Source organism: Polypterus senegalus, chromosome 14 (assembly GCF_016835505.1).
Source record: "Polypterus senegalus isolate Bchr_013 chromosome 14, ASM1683550v1, whole genome shotgun sequence".
Classification (NCBI taxonomy): Eukaryota; Metazoa; Chordata; class Cladistia; order Polypteriformes; family Polypteridae; genus Polypterus; species Polypterus senegalus.
The window spans coordinates 110,879,875-110,898,988 of record NC_053167.1 but is presented as its reverse complement, the minus strand read 5'-3'; the positions used below and the strand labels follow the sequence as shown (position 1 = coordinate 110,898,988).

Here is a 19,114-nt window from a genome sequence, read left to right as displayed (position 1 = left end):
TCTGCATCATTTATACAAAGGATGTTTCTTCCATCATTTTCATTGCTTTTTGTCCAGTTTGGGTTCAAATATTCATAGCGTAATCAAGTCTATTTCCAAAACGTTTAGGAAACAAGCATCAGTGAGATGAAGGCTAACTCAACTGAGTACTAAACCTCTTGTCTTATACAATTAATTTCATTACGTAAAGTATACTCAGTTTTGTACATTATCTTAATTTCAGGCCATTTGCATAACCCCATCCATCAATCTCAGAAAGAAAACTCTCACACTGAGTGTTAACGTACGCTGAAACTTCTGCAATGTGCATGTGCCGCAGTTTGACCCAGAGTTCATCATCCTCATTCAGTATGCACTGTTTTTCTTTGCCTGATGCACCATCTTTTGTCTTGTATCTTGAAAAAAAATAAAAAATAAAAAGCATCAGCATACTTGGATTTCAGAATTGCTAAAATTTGGGTAGAAAATAGCAGACATTACTATTTACATGAAAGTATCAGTGTTTACACAATGTATATGAAGAATCACAGACAACATATTCTGCAGGGAAGCAATATAAGAAGTGTTTAAAATCCAGTATTTAGTTAAAAGAAGAGTCTAATTCAAAATAAAGTTCTTACTTGTATGTGTCATTTTCAATTGGAATCACATCGTAAACCATTGCTTGATATGTCAGCTCATGTAAGATAACAGAAACTGGATCAAACCCTCGATCAATTATCAAAAGCTGTGTGTTTGTTTTCCCCTTAATAAGAAATAAAAAAAGTTTAATATTACATATTTCTTTAAATGACTATGCTTAGTGAAACAAAAACAATCCTCAGGAAACAGAAATTACCTTTCCCTTGTTATTATCATCAATTTCATAATGTTCAGCAAGTTTCTCATCAACCAACTGAGCAAGATGTTTAGCATTATCCAGTGGTTCTCTGTGAAGAGAAGGTAATGGAGGGGTAAACTAAACAAAAATGCTCAACATTTAAAAAAGTGTAATTGCTCACTAGAAAACACAAAACTGCAGATATTACCTTCTATATCTAACACCAGGATTTTCATCTAAACAAGCACAAAATGTGGCAAGCTGTGATGCTATGTTTTGTAGAGTGGTATTTTTATCCATCCCATATATGCTATAAATACTATGAAATGCGTCTGGGTAATCAAGAGTGAAAACCTGTAACATCAAAAAAGTAGCATTACTAAAAATAACTAAAGTAATAAGTAAATTCTTTACAATGTTAAAACATGTGTGCACTTCAGCAGAGACATTTAGAACAAATCTGTAAATACTTTGTAGGGTCAAAAAAAGTTCAAATGAATACATAAAGTGAACAATACTGTCAATAAAAAAATATCCACTATTTCATTTAGTTTCTTTCTGTACAAAGCAGCCTAAAACACTTTGCAGTACATTTTCTTCCACTTAACATTTCTAATACTGGAGGCACTAACTGGCTAAGGGTCACCCAGTCAGTCATGGGTAGGGACTCAACTTTTAATGTCTGCAGTGTAAAAAAAAAAAAAGCCTTACCCACTACTTCATCTTACCTACAATGAATACTGTCTGTCTTCATTTTATTAAGGTTGCTTCTAAAGGCATGCAAATTGTGTATTCATGGAAACATACAAAGAATTGCTGAAAATATATTATTTTATAAAATGAAAATATGAAAGAATATATAGGTTATAGAACTTGCCTGGGATTCATACGGTAGAAAGGCAACGTTTATCTCCTTGCATACCCTAATATATTTTGCACAATAAGTCTTCAAGTTATTAAAGAGGGAGTTAGGACAATCTAGAAGAAAATTCAGAATCAGATTTTTTTAAAATCAGCTTTTAAGTGACAAATTTCAGCATGTTATTTAGCATCCTCACAAGGAAGTAAGCTCAGTGCTGACAGCCAAGGCCTCTGTAATCTTGGGACCTGCATTTGAATACTGGGCTTTCAACAAATTTATAAGTAGTTTACAAATTATCACTATAATCGCATTTTTCTTGTGGATATACCAGATTCCTTCCCTATCCCAAGGAAGTGCAAGCCAGGCTACTTGGAGACTCTGAATTGACTAAATTATGTATATAGCGCGTGTGTGTGTATGCTCTAAGGAAGATGTTCATTTCAACTAAAAACCGGTAAAAAGTGGTTTCAGAAAAACCAAGAGATGAAACATGAAAACTTTTACACTCCGTATCATTCTGAGTCATGTTAGGTAACCAAAAAAGCATGTTTACCCCTAGCTCTCATTTGCTCTGCGAGGGGAATTCCTACATATTTACTACTTTCACATTTATTCATATATAAATGTACTTTATTTTTGTATATTTAAAGAAATGCAAAGCCTTTTACTTACTAAAAGTAGTATTTAAATTCTGCACCGTGTTTCTGTCCACATACCACAACAATGAAGACCGCATGAACAGCAATCAAAATACAGTTAAGAAGTAGAAATCACCATTCAGCTACATCTTTTAAACCGTCCAACTTTAATGTTGAAACTTAGTATTCAAATATTTTAAAAACTATTGTCTTATCCGGTTTGTCACAAATAAGATCCAACTTCAGTGTAAAGGAAAAGTTGTGCACAATTAAGTCTCCTAAACACAAATTTCTGTTTGTAGATGGGAAAAGGATAACTAAAAGTAACCAATATTAAAATTTATGTAGCACTTTTCGTGGTCAAAAAGATAATTACCTTTAAAACGGTGCAGCAGGTTAGTAAAAAAAAAGACTAGAAAAGTGTGGATATGGTATTGTATTCTTCATCTTTATACATTTCAACTATGAACACTAAGAGCATGTGTCCTGCGGTCAGTCAGCATCTTGTATGAAAGTCTCTTACAACCACAACTGCTCGAGTCCATGTGCAAATGGTGTCAATGAGCCCAGGGCACATGTATGATGTTCTTTTCCTGTAGAAGGGCCTGATGAAGCTGCTGGTCACTGGCAGGCACAATTTACATGTCTATAAGCTGCAATCAAGTGCTTCTCATAGGTGTTCTACAAGGTTAAGTTTAGGGGGAAAAAAAGGCAGGCCAAGACAAAACTAGCACACCAGACCTCAAATTGTCCTGGAGTTCTTTCATGTAAGAGGTGTGAGCAGAGTGCATCCAAAAGGTTGCCTTGCCAGAAAAACAGCAACAACTAGGGTGGGAGATCTGATATAATCTCTCAGATAGACCAGTCTGATATGTTGGTCGTGATTTGGTATGGTCAGTCGGGGGCAATGAAATCCTGGGCAATCATCTGTCCTGCTGCTCTTTTCAAACCTTTCCTGCAATCTGGACACACTGAAGCAGCTTAGTCAACAGTGTCAGAATATGTCTGCCTGAAGCAGTTCAATGTTCCACTGTCCTGCTTCAGGTAACATTCACTCACACAAGGGTGATCCAGAGTCACAACTCAACTTAACATGCAACCTACATATTCCATTATGGAGCTGAAATCTATCTTAGCACACTTGATGCAACACCCCTCCTTACTCATACATGGTCAACTAGATTCACCAGTGAACTTAACACACACATCTATGGAATCTGGCAGGTAATTGAGGTACTTAAAAAAAAAATTACCCAGTCATGGGGAAAATGTGCAACCTCCCACGAGCATGGCACACCAGAACCCACATAAGATTTAAGCAATGTTGGAATGTATGATTACACTTACAATCTGTAAAATAGACATATGCAGCTTTGTACTTAAACTTTTTTTTGAAGTCATTGACAAGGGCATCGACAGACTAGAAAGAAACAAAAAGGCAAAAGGGGGTTAGCATCTATTACAGTAAACAGTGGAACAAAAATGTATAACTTGCATTTGAAGCATCATAATTTCCTCTAACAGACTATTTTAATGCAAAGTTGAGAAATCAATATATTTGTCTTAAGTTGTAAAACTTTATAAAAGAAACCAGGAAGCAAAATTGGGATTTATCAATGAGACAAGCCTGCATGTAGCTGAAGCTTTCACTCAAAAAAAGGTCACACCACAAATTTCAATAAGTATAAGACATTTTTTTACATAAGGGGTAAATGGAAGTAGTCTACCTCCAAGGGTTCAATCAGTAGATAGTTTTGAAATAACTGCTTCTTTAGGAGAGGACTGTCCAAAGCGGTATTTATATAAATGTGGAAAGTCAAGCCATTAAGCTGGGAATTTTAATGTGGATTGATGGGCACCTTGACATATCCTACATATTGCATAAAGGATTATCTAATGATTTTATCACAATGATACACTGTATTTGTTATTGTAGTCATTCATTTTTGTGTTAAAAAAATCCCCCTTCCTAGCAGGAGAAATAAATGTATAAGCTAAACAGTGGGAAACATACAAATGCCATACAACCTTTTGTCACAGCAAGGATTAGAAAAACTTGTAATACTGTGAATCCAAGCAGTGCATTTTCAGAAAGAATGCATATGCTGTAGAACAGGTTCTACTGTGGCTGCAGGTTTTCATTCCAGCCAATTTCAAAAAGAAATGGTTTAGTCTTACTTCTAAATGGTAAAAAAATGCTAATTTCTAAATTTTGCTTATAAGATACTAAGATATGTTTCTAAATGCAAAACATGAGAATAAAAAGACTAGATGGATCATTCAGAAGTAGTAGGTATGTCTGTTTGAAAGGATACCTTCAGCTTCAATCAGCCGGGTGCATTTCAGAACGTAGGCCAGCTATAAAAATAACTACAACTTTTTCCAACCCCTGTTTCATTGCAAAATATTCAGCATATCTATAATTAAACCACTGGATACAATGGTTATTTACTTAGACATTACTGCAAAAAATATTACATTTTTATTTCCATGGAAACAAGTGTCACAAACCTTTTCAGTTGGAGTAATAAAATAAATAGCCTTCATGTCTTCAACCGGTTCACGGTTTTTATACAAGTCTTCAACAACTAAAAAAAATTAAAATATATGACAAATTGTATGCTGCTGTATTTACAATGTGACCATTTTTAAGTAAACATTTTATTTTCAGAATATCACACACTAAAAAAAGACGTACAATATTTCTACTCTGATTTTTTTTATGATATAAAAACCTTTTAGTCTTTGAATTACTCAATGTCTCCCCTCTGGCTCTGTGGTATGAATTACCAAAATTTCTGTATAATAAAAACATAATAATAATAAATAATAAGGGTATTAGAGATACAGGGTGAGCCTTTATTCTACAAAACCGCTACAAGATAAAATAAATTTAAGACACAAGAAAGGATATACAAAGTAGATTTTTTCCACTGTCTTAAAAATGTCTTCAAGGTGGTGGCCATCATTAGTGATAATTTTCACAATGATTTCTGAATGCTCGCATTACTTGTTCAGCCATTTCAAGGGGAATAGTAGCGATTTTGGCGAATAGTGCCCTTGAGGGCTTCAAGGTTTTGAGGTGGGGATGTGTATACCTTCGACTTGAGATATCCCCAAATAAGAAATTGCATGGAGCAAGATCGCGTGAGCGTGAAGGCCACCTGACATTGCAGAGATCAGCTTCCCTGGAAACATCTTACAACTTGTATGGACCGTATGAGCTGTTGCTCCATCCTCCACCACATCCATTTCTTCCAGTTGGATCCTGAAAAGTTCTCTAGCATTATCAATGTAACATTCTGAACCGAGGGTGGCTGTGTTCCCCTCAAAAAAAAGGCCTACAATTCCAAAATCTGCAACCGTGCACCAAACTACGCTCACTGTGCAGGGGTCTATGAAGAAGTTCATGAGGGTTGGGTTCAGATGAATAGCCATAAGCTTTTCTTATTTAGCAACCATTCAAATGAAAATGTGCCTCGTCGCTGCACCTAGGTTTTCTTTTCTTGTTTTTCTGTGGTGCCACTCTGCACCATCAGCTGATCAAGTCCGGAAGTCACTTGTGATGCTTAAATATTTGCATAAAACCAGGTACCCCAACCTGTTATGAGAGCCACTGCATCAAATCCTCCAAGTCAAAGCCTTAAAAAAAATATATATGTATATTGGCACTTATAAATGTTTCCATCCCCCCACCACCACCTTTGTCTACCTGGCCCTCTGACCTTATCATTAGGAGCTTATTTCTCTTAAATATATATCTATCTTATGTAAGTATGCATTATTTACTTATTTTTTCCCTACATCTCTTTAATCAAATTGTACAGTTTTTTTAATCCAAACTGTTTTGCAATTCATTCATCAGCCCAATAAATTCTGATTATGTAGTTTCAGGAAATGACGCTGAATTTTTCAAGCCATAATTATGAGGCATCTAAGAACTTTTTTTTTTTTTTCCTTCTTGCTCACCCCTAAGACACATTAATAACTAGAGTGTTCACAGTTTGATTAATGATTAATGCTGATGATGCTCAAGTACATTTTTGAAAAACATTAAATTTATAACACATTTTATTTTTTTTTATCATGAATTTACTTTGATAGGACTTACATCAGTATTTTGTGTTTGGACTATGTGCATTTTACTGTCAAACGCATGCTTATATCTCTCTGTATAACATTAAATAGATATACAAGTACTTCTGTGAAACTGTCTACAGCATAGTGTTCACAACAGAAACAAAACCTGAAATGTGTGCCAACATTTGACTAGGCACAGTCACTTTCACTCTTACTCAAACCACATAACCATAAACACTGTGACTATGACACATTATTCTTGCTCCAGATTTCTATTTTTTGTACTGTTCATAGCATCCTTGCTGAATACCTAGAATAGAAGAGCTGCAAGGAATAACAACACAAATTATAGTTGTGAATTTATACAATAGAAGAAAAAAAAAAATCACAGGTTTTGAAAAAAGCTCCTGTGACAGTGAGTGAAAAAATCTGCAACCTTAGTCATCTATATTTCACATGTGCCACCATTTTTTCCAAGTTGTTTGACTGTTAGACATGCGATGCACATGTTCTGTGACCTGTGGCATCATGGTGAATATTATATACAGTACACATGATGGCCACTTAAATTAAGTAGGTGTTAAAGATAAGAAAGCTTAGTCACACAAACTTATTTTTAAGGGATTCAACCTTAGCTTATATCTGACTTTTTGTTTCTGTTTTGATGTTGGCCTAACAAATTTCTAAAGGCACATTTAATAAGTCTACAATGATTTGGGGTAGAGGGCATTTGATAATTTGGCAATGCGCAGCAAGGAGAAACTGAATTGTCTATCAGTTTAACTCAAAGTGTTGTGCGATTTGCCTTTGAAAAATATAAAATTAGTATTTTCAGTATTATTAAATTACCAGTTTTGTTGACCTGAGTTCACGTGAAAAGATTCATAAGATGAATGGATATCAGTTAATGTGCCACTAGTTAATCGGGTGTATCAAAAGTACTATGTAACTAACTAAGTGCTTTTCTGTATACAGTATTCATAGCCTTTTTAAAAAACAAAAAAAAAACAAGAGCTAATATTATTGTCAGGCAGTGTGGTGTAGTGATTGAGGCTTTGGACCTAGGACTTCAAATCCTGCTACAGAGGACTATGCGACTGCGACCAGAAGCAAGTCCCTACACCTGCTTGTGTTGCAATTGGAAAAACAAAAGAAATGTAACCAATAGTAACTCAAATGTTTTAAAGAATGCTGATCTAATGCAGAAATGCTGTTACTTACTCTTGAACACGCTACACACAATTGTCCATGAGTAAAACATTGTGCATTAGATCAACACCTGCCTTTTCCTAGTGACTTCTCTTTTGTTGATGGGTCATTACTAAACAATTTTACAAGAAAGAGTATTCTTTGGATGGATGGATAATCAGTAGGAACAATGTGAAAATCAAGTATATATTATCATTATTAGAGGTTTACAATTTTCATTTGTTTATGTCATTTACTGAAGTGCACAATCTAATGCCAATGCTATTACATTGCGTGATTTAAGCGCACTTGTTTACAGATCAGTCCTCCTTGTAGCTTTCAGCACAACAACCGGGATTGGCAGAAAGGATAACCAAGATGAGTCCTGGTTTGCATCCATGTGTAACCACTGAGCTTTGTCGAACTTTCTCCTTCCATTTCATGTGATTACATTTCTCCCAACGTCTAGGAAACACCACTCCATCTTCAGTCATCTGCCCACACTGTTGGTTATTGGTACTTTTCGCATGACCCATCAATTACTTCTGCTGCATGCTTTGTTTGTATAAAGACCCTTGTCAGCTCAGTGCATGTATGTTAGCATAATATTAATTTTAATTCTGATAAATAAAAAAATGTCTGCTAATTTTCTTTAAGCATTTATAACTTTCAGGTCCAGAAAGACACGAAAATTTGTGAAAATGTGACAATAAACAGTTGGCTTTCTTTACTTTAAATTGCCATATATCCAAGACTATAGGTTGGTGATGCCAGGAAGACCGATGTAAGGTGGTACTTAACCGTATATGATGCACCATTTAGAAAAGAAAAACATGTCTTTGGTACACACCTGACTTTTCCACGGTACCTCATGCCTTGTCGCGCAAGTTCTCCGCCGGTTTTGCAAACTGGCGACACCCAGCGTCAAAGCAATGGTACTGTTCTTGTGTGATTACTCATTATTTTCATGACGCGGCTTTACAAATACACAGAAACTAACCGCATATTGTTTTATTAGTGTAATGCATCTGATTGTAATTAACTTGTAAAAATATAATGGTCCAGGGAATAGCCATAGTATTCCAAATACCATAACTGCTTTAGCGTTGTTACTCTCACTGCACCTTCCTCTTCTTCTTCTTCTTTCAGCTCCTCCCGTTAGGAGTTGCCACAGCGGATCATCTTTTTCCATATTACTCTCACTGCACGACTCGAGTATTTATATCACTGTATCTGAGTGTGAATCACAGCAGCAGCTGATCGGTAAGAGAATTATCGGTATACAGCTTTAAGGAACGCTGTCTCAGCCACTGCAAAAGCGTTTTAAAGCTTTTCCTGTACAGACCTCGCGGTTCAGAAACAGTTTAATCCCAAGAACTTTAAATGCACTCAATCAATTGCTCCTTGTAGAACGGTTTGTACTTATAAGTACAATCACCCCACTGTAAACTTGTACTACAGTTATAATATCTCACAACCTGGGCCACTTTATAAAGCGCGTATTTACATATTTTTAAGGTGAAATGCAGCAAAATATGTTTGTTAAATTATACACATAAAACTTTAACTTCATTTAAATAATCTATATTCTTCACTGGGAGTGTCGTGAAGGATAGAATAATTAAACATGTACTACGAAGATATTTCAATGTTCTTTAAACGTTTTGAAGAATCGGCGCTAAGCTTACAGATGGCTTAACGTCTATTACAGAGCTGATTGTATGGCGATCGGTTACTTGGGGAAAGAAAAGCACTCTTGGGGGGGCCACGCCAATATATATTGAATATAAAACAGAAAGAGAAAATAACAACACAGCTAAAAACATGCGACAAATTTCGACAAAAGATAAATGCTTGTCATGAGCACGAGGCTCATGAAACTCATGTTTAATAACATGCTTTAACTCCTATCATCATGAAAATGACATCACATATACATCTCAGTATTTTAGTTATTCAGAGAGCTGTAATATCACAAATGTAATGGACTCTGTGTCCAGTTGGAGGAAGAGAGCCAGTTTAAAAAGCAAGTAGTGATTCACACACATAGATCACATACAGTAGAAGATCAAATACAAAACAAAGCATTTAGCGTGCTACTTTAATTACGATGTGATTTGAGAAACTGGTTAATTAAACGATTTTAAGATGAAGTTTATAATGTTCTACTAAATGACAAAATAAACTACGTGATTAAAGTGGAAATGTCGAGATTGAAGTTGACATTTCGTGCTTTTTCCTCACTGTGTGCCTTTTTTCTCTGTACCCTAATAAACTTTCATATAACACTCAGACAGTGGGCTTACAACTCTTCTTTTCACGGCAACTTTGATATGTGACTTCTTTTTTATTTCCGGCACTGTGCGATTTTGTGAATGTGAGCTTTCAAGTTTCTCCAACACGCTATGTCACTCGATCAACTTCATTTTGTTGATTATACCACGGTTTATTTGAACAAATAGTATGTTTTTCCTTTGCCTCCACTTGGTATTAGCTGAAATTCTTATATTTTCCCGTGCTTTTCCCATTGTCTTTTCACAGAAGGCTGCTTAAGGATTAAATAGATATACAAGTACTTCTGTGAAACTGTCTACAGCATAGTGTTCACAACAGAAACAAAACCTGAAATGTGTGCCAACATTTGACTAGGCACAGTCACTTTCACTCTTACTCAAACCACATAACCATAAACACTGTGACTATGACACATTATTCTTGCTCCAGATTTCTATTTTTTGTACTGTTCATAGCATCCTTGCTGAATACCTAGAATAGAAGAGCTGCAAGGAATAACAACACAAATTATAGTTGTGAATTTATACAATAGAAGAAAAAAAAAAATCACAGGTTTTGAAAAAAGCTCCTGTGACAGTGAGTGAAAAAATCTGCAACCTTAGTCATCTATATTTCACATGTGCCACCATTTTTTCCAAGTTGTTTGACTGTTAGACATGCGATGCACATGTTCTGTGACCTGTGGCATCATGGTGAATATTATATACAGTACACATGATGGCCACTTAAATTAAGTAGGTGTTAAAGGTAAGAAAGCTTAGTACACAAACTTATTTTTAAGGGATTCAACCTTAGCTTATATCTGACTTTTTGTTTCTGTTTTGATGTTGGCCTAACAAATTTCTAAAGGCACATTTAATAAGTCTACAATGATTTGGGGTAGAGGGCATTTGATAATTTGGCAATGCGCAGCAAGGAGAAACTGAATTGTCTATCAGTTTAACTCAAAGTGTTGTGCGATTTGCCTTTGAAAAATATAAAATTAGTATTTTCAGTATTATTAAAATTACCAGTTTTGTTGACCTGAGTTCACGTGGAAAGATTCATAAGATGAATGGATATCAGTTAATGTGCCACCAGTTAATTGGGTGTATCATAAGTACTATGTAACTAACTAAGTGCTTTTCTATATACAGTATTCATAGCCTTTTTTTTAAAAAAAAAAAAAAGAGCTAATATTATTGTCAGGCAGTGTGGTGTAGTGATTGAGGCTTTGGACCTAGGACTTCAAATCCTGCTACAGAGGACTATGCGACTGCGACCAGAAGCAAGTCCCTACACCTGCTTGTGTTGCAATTGGAAAAACAAAAGAAATGTAACCAATAGTAACTCAAATGTTTTAAAGAATGCTGATCTAATGCAGAAATGCTGATCTAATGCAGAAATGCCGTTACTTACTCTTGAACACGCTACACACAATTGTCCATGAGTAAAACATTCTGCATTAGATTAACACCTACCTTTTCCTAGTGACTTCTCTTTTGTTGATGGGTCATTAATAAACAATTTTACAAGAAAGAGTATTCTTTGGATGGATGGATAATCAGTAGGAACGATGTGAAAATCAAGTACTGTATATATTATCATTATTAGAGGTTTACAATTTTCATTTGTTTATGTCATTTACTGAAGTGCACAATCTAATGCCAATGCTATTACATTGCGTGATTTAAGCGCACTTGTTTACAGATCAGTCCTCCTTGTAACTTTCAGCACAACAACCGGGGGATTGGCAGAAAGGATAACCAAGATGAGTCCTGGTTTGCATCCATGTGTAACCATTGAGCTTTGTTGAACTTTCTCCTTCCATTTCATGTGATTACATTTCTCCCAACGTCTAGGAAACACCACTCCATCTTCAGTCATCTGCCCACACTGTTGGTTATTGGTACTTTTCGCATGACCCATCAATTACTTCTGCTGCATGCTTTGTTTGTATAAAGACCCTTGTCAGCTCAGTGCATGTATGTTAGCATAATATTAATTTTAATTCTGATAAATAAAAAAAAAAATGTCTGCTAATTTTCTTTAAGCATTTATAACTTTCAGGTCCAGAAAGACACGAACATTTGTGAAAATATGACAATAAACAGTTGGCTTTCTTTACTTTAAATTGCCATATATCCAAGACTATAGGTTGGTGATGCCAGGAAGACCAATGTAAGGTGGTACTTAACCGTATATGATGCACCATTTAGAAAAGAAAAACATGTCTTTGGTACACACCTGGGGCCTCATGTATAAACGGTGCGTACGCACAGAAATGTTGCGCAAGAACTTTTCCACGTTCAAATCGCGATGTATAAAACCTACACTTGGCGTAAAGCCACGCACTTTTCCACGGTACCTCATGCCTTGTCGTACGCAAGTTCTCCGCTCGGTTTTGCAAACTGGCGGCACCCAGCGTCAAAGCAATGGTACTGTTCTTGTGTGATTACTCATTATTTTCATGACGCGGCTTTACAAATACACAGAAACTAACCGCATATTGTTTTATTAGTGTAATGCATCTGATTGTAATTAACTTGTAAAAATATAATGGTCCAGGGAATAGCCATAGTATTCCAAATACCATAACTGCTTTAGCGTTGTTACTCTCACTGCACCTTCCTCTTCTTCTTCTTCTTTCAGCTCCTCCCGTTAGGAGTTGCCACAGCGGATCATCTTTTTCCATATTACTCTCACTGCACGACTCGGAGTATTTATATCACTGTATCTGAGTGTGAATCACAGCAGCAGCTGATCGGTAAGAGAATTATCGGTATACAGCTTTAAGGAAACGCTGTCTCAGCCACTGCAAAACGTTTTAAAGCTTTTCCTGTACAGACCTCGCGGTTCAGAAACAGTTTAATCCCAAGAACTTTAAATGCACTCAATCAATTGCTCCTTGTAGAACGGTTTGTACTTATAAGTACAATCACCCCACTGTAAACTTGCACTACAGTTATAATATCTCACAACCTGGGCCACTTTATAAAGCGCGTATTTACATATTTTTAAGGTGAAATGCAGCAAAATATGTTTGTTAAATTATACACATAAAACTTTAACTTCATTTAAATAATCTATATTCTTCACTGGGAGTGTCGTGAAGGATAGAATAATTAAACATGTACTACGAAGATATTTCAATGTTCTTTAAGCGTTTTGAAGAATCGGCTAAGCTTACAGATGGCTTAACGTCTATTACAGAGCTGATTGTATGGCGATCGGTTACTTGGGAAAGAAAAGCACTCTTGGGGCGCCAATATATATTGAATATAAAACAGAAAGAAAATAACAACACAGCTAAAAGCATGCGACAAATTTCGACAAAAGATAAATGCTTGTCATGAGCACGAGGCTCATGAAACACATGATTAATACATGCTTTAACTCCTATCATCATGAAAATGACATCACATATACATCTCAGTATTTTAGTTATTCAGAGAGCTGTAATATCACAAATGTAATGGACTCTGTGTCCAGTTGGAGGAAGAGAGCCAGTTTAAAAAGCAAGTAGTGATTCACACACATAGATCACATACGAGTAGAAGATCAAATACAAAACAAAGCATTTAGCGTGCTACTTTAATTACGATGTGATTTGAGAAACTGGTTAATTAAACGATTTTAAGATGAAGTTTATAATGTTCTACTAAATGACAAAATAAACTACGTGATTAAAGTGGAAATGTCGAGATTGAAGTTGACATTTAGTGCTTTTTCCCCACTGTGTGCCTTTTTCTCTGTACCCTAATAAACTTTCATATGACACTCAGACAGTGGGCTTACAACTCTTCTTTTCACGGCAACTTTGATATGTGACTTCTTTTTTATTTCCGGCACTGTGCGATTTTGTGAATGTGAGCTTTCAAGTTTCTCCAACACGCTATGTCACTCGATCAACTTCATTTTGTTGATTATACCACGGTTTATTTGAACAAATAGTATGTTTTCCTTTGCCTCCACTTGGTATTCGCTGAAATTCTTATATTTTCCCGTGCTTTCCCCATTGTCTTTTCACAGAAGGCTGCGCTTAAGGGCGATTTATATTGATTTGCATATTCAAATAGGCGTAATTCTGGGAGGATTTGGGCGTTACATAATCTGGCGTGCCGGCGTTAGTTTTCCGCTGATCGGGATTTATGTAGCGGAAGAGCGTGGAAGTTAGATGCGCACAGATTCCTGCATCTGGATTTTTCTGTGCGTAAGCACATTTGCTTTTAGTGCTTACGCCATGTTATAGTGCGAGTTCTACGCACGGCGTTATACATGAGGCCCCTGATGTCTGTGATTCAATACATATACCAGTATTTCATAGGGCAGGAAAAAGAAAAAGAAAAAAAAAAAAACAATCACAAAGTCACAATGGTTTGACAACACACTAATAATCAAATCATATTTTGTTTCCTTAAACAGTGAGTTTTAGCATACTGACAACTTTGCTGCTATATAAAACAATAAGCACACTTTTGGGCACAATCATGTTATAAGTGATAGCAGAAAATAATCATTGATGAACAGTTGCTACCTGGTGCAATATCAATGCACTTTGACTTAGTATTGTACATGTCAAGCAAACAACAAGTCTGGCATCAAATTTTGCATAGCCGCCGATATAAAATGGAAAAAGATTCTACTCAAATGCTGGCAAAAGACAAAGCCTAGACTTGTGGACTCAGACACGATTCTCAGAACAAGACGACCCATCTAGGGAATAATTGCTAAAATCTTAGTAGTACATAGCAGCGAAATCCACAACGACAAAGCCTATACCTACAGGTGTTCTTTCCTCCCAATTTCTTCTAGTCCATATATTGTACATATTGGGGATATAACTGAAAATGCAAGTGAAGCAACATCATGATGGCCAGCAATTTTTTTTTTTTTTTTTAAATCAACAGTAATTCTACAAATCTGATGTCTTAAGAATAAGAATAATAAAAATAATATTGATTTTGATATTGCAGTCTATATTCTCTATGGTACATGGTTCTGCTAGTGTCAGTGTCATTAGGCTCATTTACAGTTTCAAGTGTAAGAGGTGGCTGGCATTCTTGCTCAGCCGGGATGCCTCCCAAATGCAAAGGCAGGGGGAGGTAGGCAATGCCTCTCCTGAACCGTTAGTTGGCATAGGTGGCTATGGCTACACAGATTCCTGCAGGGCACGTTGGGAGTTGGAGTATGCTACAGCCCTGTTGAGTTCCGTGGTGACCACCAGGGATGCTACAGAGAATGTTGAGCCATTGTGTATAGGGCTCCTGCCTTACCTAGTAGTATTCCCAGGCCACAAAGATGTAACACTGGAAGTACTCCCGAGACTCTGAATATAAGGAGCAGCCTCACCTCCTTTGGGAGCCTGAGTCAGGAGGGTGAAGCTTGTCTATGAGGTGTGGAGAAGAAAGGGGTCTGCAAGACTCTGGAAGAAAGGGACAGTGTCATTATAGTGCTTTATAGTTTCATTATAGTGTGACTGTGGGTATCAGTCCTTTGAGACTGCTCTGGTTTCCTTTCCCTAAATAAAGGGAGATTTTGTTGGAAGGAACTGGGTGTCTCTGGTTTCCAAAGGGTGTGCGGACTACATGCATCTGTATGTCCTGTAGCTCTTTGTTATTAACAGCAAAAAGACTTCTCATAATAGGATCTGTTATAACCTCCTTTTTGACTGGATCTGATGGCTCTCTATTAAGATCAAATGCACATTCTATAGTTCATCTTTTCATGGACATAGGTGCGAATTCTTTGAACCTCATATTTACTTTGACGGTTACTCACATCATTAACTATAAGTGACAGAAACCACATAGAGCTGGCAGCAATACCTTGTTCACTTTTATCACAAACTCAGTGATGTCTTTGAATGCCAAAGTATAATCTGTTTACAGAGCAAGTTTGCACTTTAAACAGGTTATGTTTATTTTTTAGCACATTGTAATGTGATCACCACACTTCAGTAATATTTATATATGTTTAACAGGAGTTGTTTAGGGAGCCACTTCAACCACAAACTGCTTATCCATTGTAACCACATGCTCTCTCTCAGTTGGAACAGATTGACAAGCGCACTATTGCTCTCTACTTTTTAAATTGTCACCCGCTACTTTATGCTCTGCCTTCATGAGCCATTGGATTGGTTTAAAATGCCAGTCTGTGAGCAGTCTAATCATTCACACACATACTTAAGCCAAATTCATTCAAAGTTGTTTTCCAGCTTACAATATGGCTCAATATTTTAATTTTATTCATTTTTATTACTATTTAATTTAATATTGTTTCTTTGTATCAGTATACTGCTGCTGGATTATGTGAATTTCCCCTTGGGATTAATAAAGTATCTATCTATCTATCTATCTATCTATCTAATATTTTTACTTCCTTGCCAAACAAGTTACTTGCCAAAAAGACAAGCCTGCCATGGCAAATTGACAAGGGAGCTATCAGCACCTAAGCCCAATCCTTGCTCACAATCAGCATGAAAGTGCATGAGTCAATATGTAGAAAGAGATTTGACAAACTTGGTCAACAAGAAATCAGGGAAAAAAGTGGCCTCCTGTTAAAGAGAAAAAACACACAGAAACAAACACAGGGTAAAAGTTTGTTAGAAATAATTGGAACACAAAAAGAGACATGAAACAGTATATAATAGAAAAAAAGTGAAAGTTTAGACTTAAGATGACATTTGGTGCAAAACAAAAAATCTCTTAACAAAAGCTCCTCAGTATTATTGCAAAACATGCTGGTGGGAGCATTATGGTCTGCGTTGTTTTTTTTGTGCTCTGTGGAAAGTCAGCAGTCATTTTGTCATCCATGAATTGAACAGTGTACTAGAGGAATATCTGAGCAAGCTATTCAGCCATCAGTGAAAAAGATGAAGTGGATCTAAAAAGATCTTGCAATTGGAAGGAGGAGGAGGAATGGGTTTTACTTTAGAACACATTTATAAATCCTACTGAAATTGTGTGGGAGGAGCTGAAACAGGTTGTTAATGTAAGAAAACATTCAATAATTCCACAGTTGAAGCAGTCCTGTGTGGAAGAATGGACAAAGAATCCTCCTTAATCAATATTAAGAAACAGAGGATTGATATAACATAAAGCAGCCAACACCAGGTTCCAAATTCAGGAATGCACTTACCTCTTCCATCCCAAAAAATTGCTACCATTTATTTAGTTAAAAAAGGGAAATAAAGTGTAATCATTCAATCTGATTTGTTAGATTAGATAACATCACAGCACTGAAACAAGTATGAGATTTCAGATAAATAGTTTCTTCCCGAAGTAGTGCATGTTTTGAACCAGTATGATATAAGCAGCATTAATCTTTTAATTAACATTACTTACTTGTAATTGATTCGTGCATTAAATCGGTCATTTTACAGCATGAAGAAAGCAGCTTGGTAGTGAAATGATCCAAGATTAGTATCTGTAGAAAGATGAAAATATTTGACATTTTAACTGTCTGATTACCATTGAGAATTTCAGAATTGTAGTGTATTAAAAAGTGATTTTCTTAATTATGTGACTACTACTACTGTAAACCTTACTTGCCATTGTATTTTATTTGCAATTTCCTCTTCATACAATAAGTTACACATTAGTATCAAAGCTCTGTGTGCACAAAATTTTCAGGACCGCTAAAGCATCACATTTTCTTTCATTTATAAGGTTAATTTAAACATAATAAAAAGAATCCTAACTAGAATTAATTATAACTATGCAACTGCAGTTCCTATTTTCCACACAGCACCACTTTAAGGGGGCTTCTTTTGAGATTGTTAACATTGCTCTTCTCTTCATTATTTCTTAATTAAAATTGTGGCAGTTGATTTTGCAGTTGGGCGGCATGGTGGCACAGTGGTAGCGCTGCTGCCTCGCTGTTAGGAGATCTGGGTTTGCTTCCCGGGTCCTCCCTGCGTGGATTTTGCATGTTCCCCGAGTCTGTGTGGGTTTCCTCCCACAGTCCAAAGACATGCAAGTTAGGTGTATTAGCGATCCTAAATTGTCCCTAGTGTGTATGTGTGTGTGTGTGTGTGTGTGTGTGTGCGCCCTGCGGTGGGCTGGCACACTGACCAGGGTTCGTTTCCTGCCGTGTGCCCGGTGTTGGCTCCGATTGGCTACAGCAGACCCCCCGTGACCCTGTGTTAGGATATAGCGGGTTGGATAATGGATGGATTTTACAGTTTAGTTTCTCCTAATTTCTTTATCTTCTATTTGCCATATGTGAGGACTTAATATACCTTGCACAACATGTGTTATTGCTAATATCCTCATACAATTATAGTATTCAGCTTTATTCATCATTAGGGTTACTTTGGGATCCATGCCCATTTCAGAGTGCAACTGAGCTAGAAGAGTGGAACATTGTACATATCTACAATATATATGTGTAGACATTTTATGGTGTTTTTCTTTTGTCCACATTTATAGTATTGGGTGTTTCTGTTCCAAGTAATATCAATCAGTAATCCATACTTGCCTTCAAATAAAAACTTTATTTAATTGCAATTTTTCCTGGTCTTATCCTGCTACCCAAATACAATTCAGTGTATGATTTTCTTTTACACAAAATATTTTGAGTAATTCTAAAAGCCAGCTATTCTTCGTTTCCCATTTGTCTGCTGTTATTTATTAGTTTTGGTTTATTGAAGTAGTATTGCTTATCAACTATCATGCTTGTTCTGTGGATTATCAAAGAGTGCCTATAAAGACAAATCACATTCATAAACTATTATAAGTGAGGAGGGTAACTCTTTAATGTATGATATACAGTTAAAAAAAACAAAAAAAACAAAAACCTTCTTATTAAAGATACAGTATATACTATATTCAGAAGACAGGGTTATCTGGAACAGATACAAATACAGAAAAACATTCTACAGATCCTACACTGTATATTAGCAGAGACACAGAAAGATATTTAGTAATGGAATGAATGTCATTAATATTCATACAAATATTTAAAGATTTAATTAATCAATAAAATCAAAAAGTCAATACAATTATATAACTAATCTTTCAGTGTTGTTTCAGGGCAAAATACTAAAATGAACGATTATATAATTACATTTAGTCAATTTACAAAGACAAGTCTAAATATCAAGACCTAAACAAAAAAAAAAAAAAAAATTATGTCTATTCTAAAAACAAATTAGTATTAATACAACTAAAAATATGTCATTTAAATGTGGTACTTCAAAGTTAAAATTATATAAATGTGAAATCTGAATCTCAAACATAAAAGGGAAGG

The 19,114-nt window shown here is 35.8% G+C and overlaps 1 protein-coding gene across 1 annotated transcript in view; it reads right to left on the bottom strand.

Moving 5' to 3' along the window:
* Positions 1-19,114, bottom strand: part of stxbp3 (syntaxin binding protein 3) — a 64,579-nt gene that overhangs the window by 10,603 nt on the left and 34,862 nt on the right. The window contains exons 3-10 of the mRNA XM_039735516.1: positions 17,209-17,290; positions 4,832-4,908; positions 3,668-3,740; positions 1,698-1,798; positions 1,029-1,174; positions 839-929; positions 621-745; positions 288-395 (exon numbers count right to left, since the gene is read on the bottom strand). Of these exons, the coding sequence (XP_039591450.1) occupies positions 288-395; positions 621-745; positions 839-929; positions 1,029-1,174; positions 1,698-1,798; positions 3,668-3,740; positions 4,832-4,908; positions 17,209-17,290 (803 nt within the window). The remainder of the gene's footprint in view (positions 1-287; positions 396-620; positions 746-838; positions 930-1,028; positions 1,175-1,697; positions 1,799-3,667; positions 3,741-4,831; positions 4,909-17,208; positions 17,291-19,114) is intronic.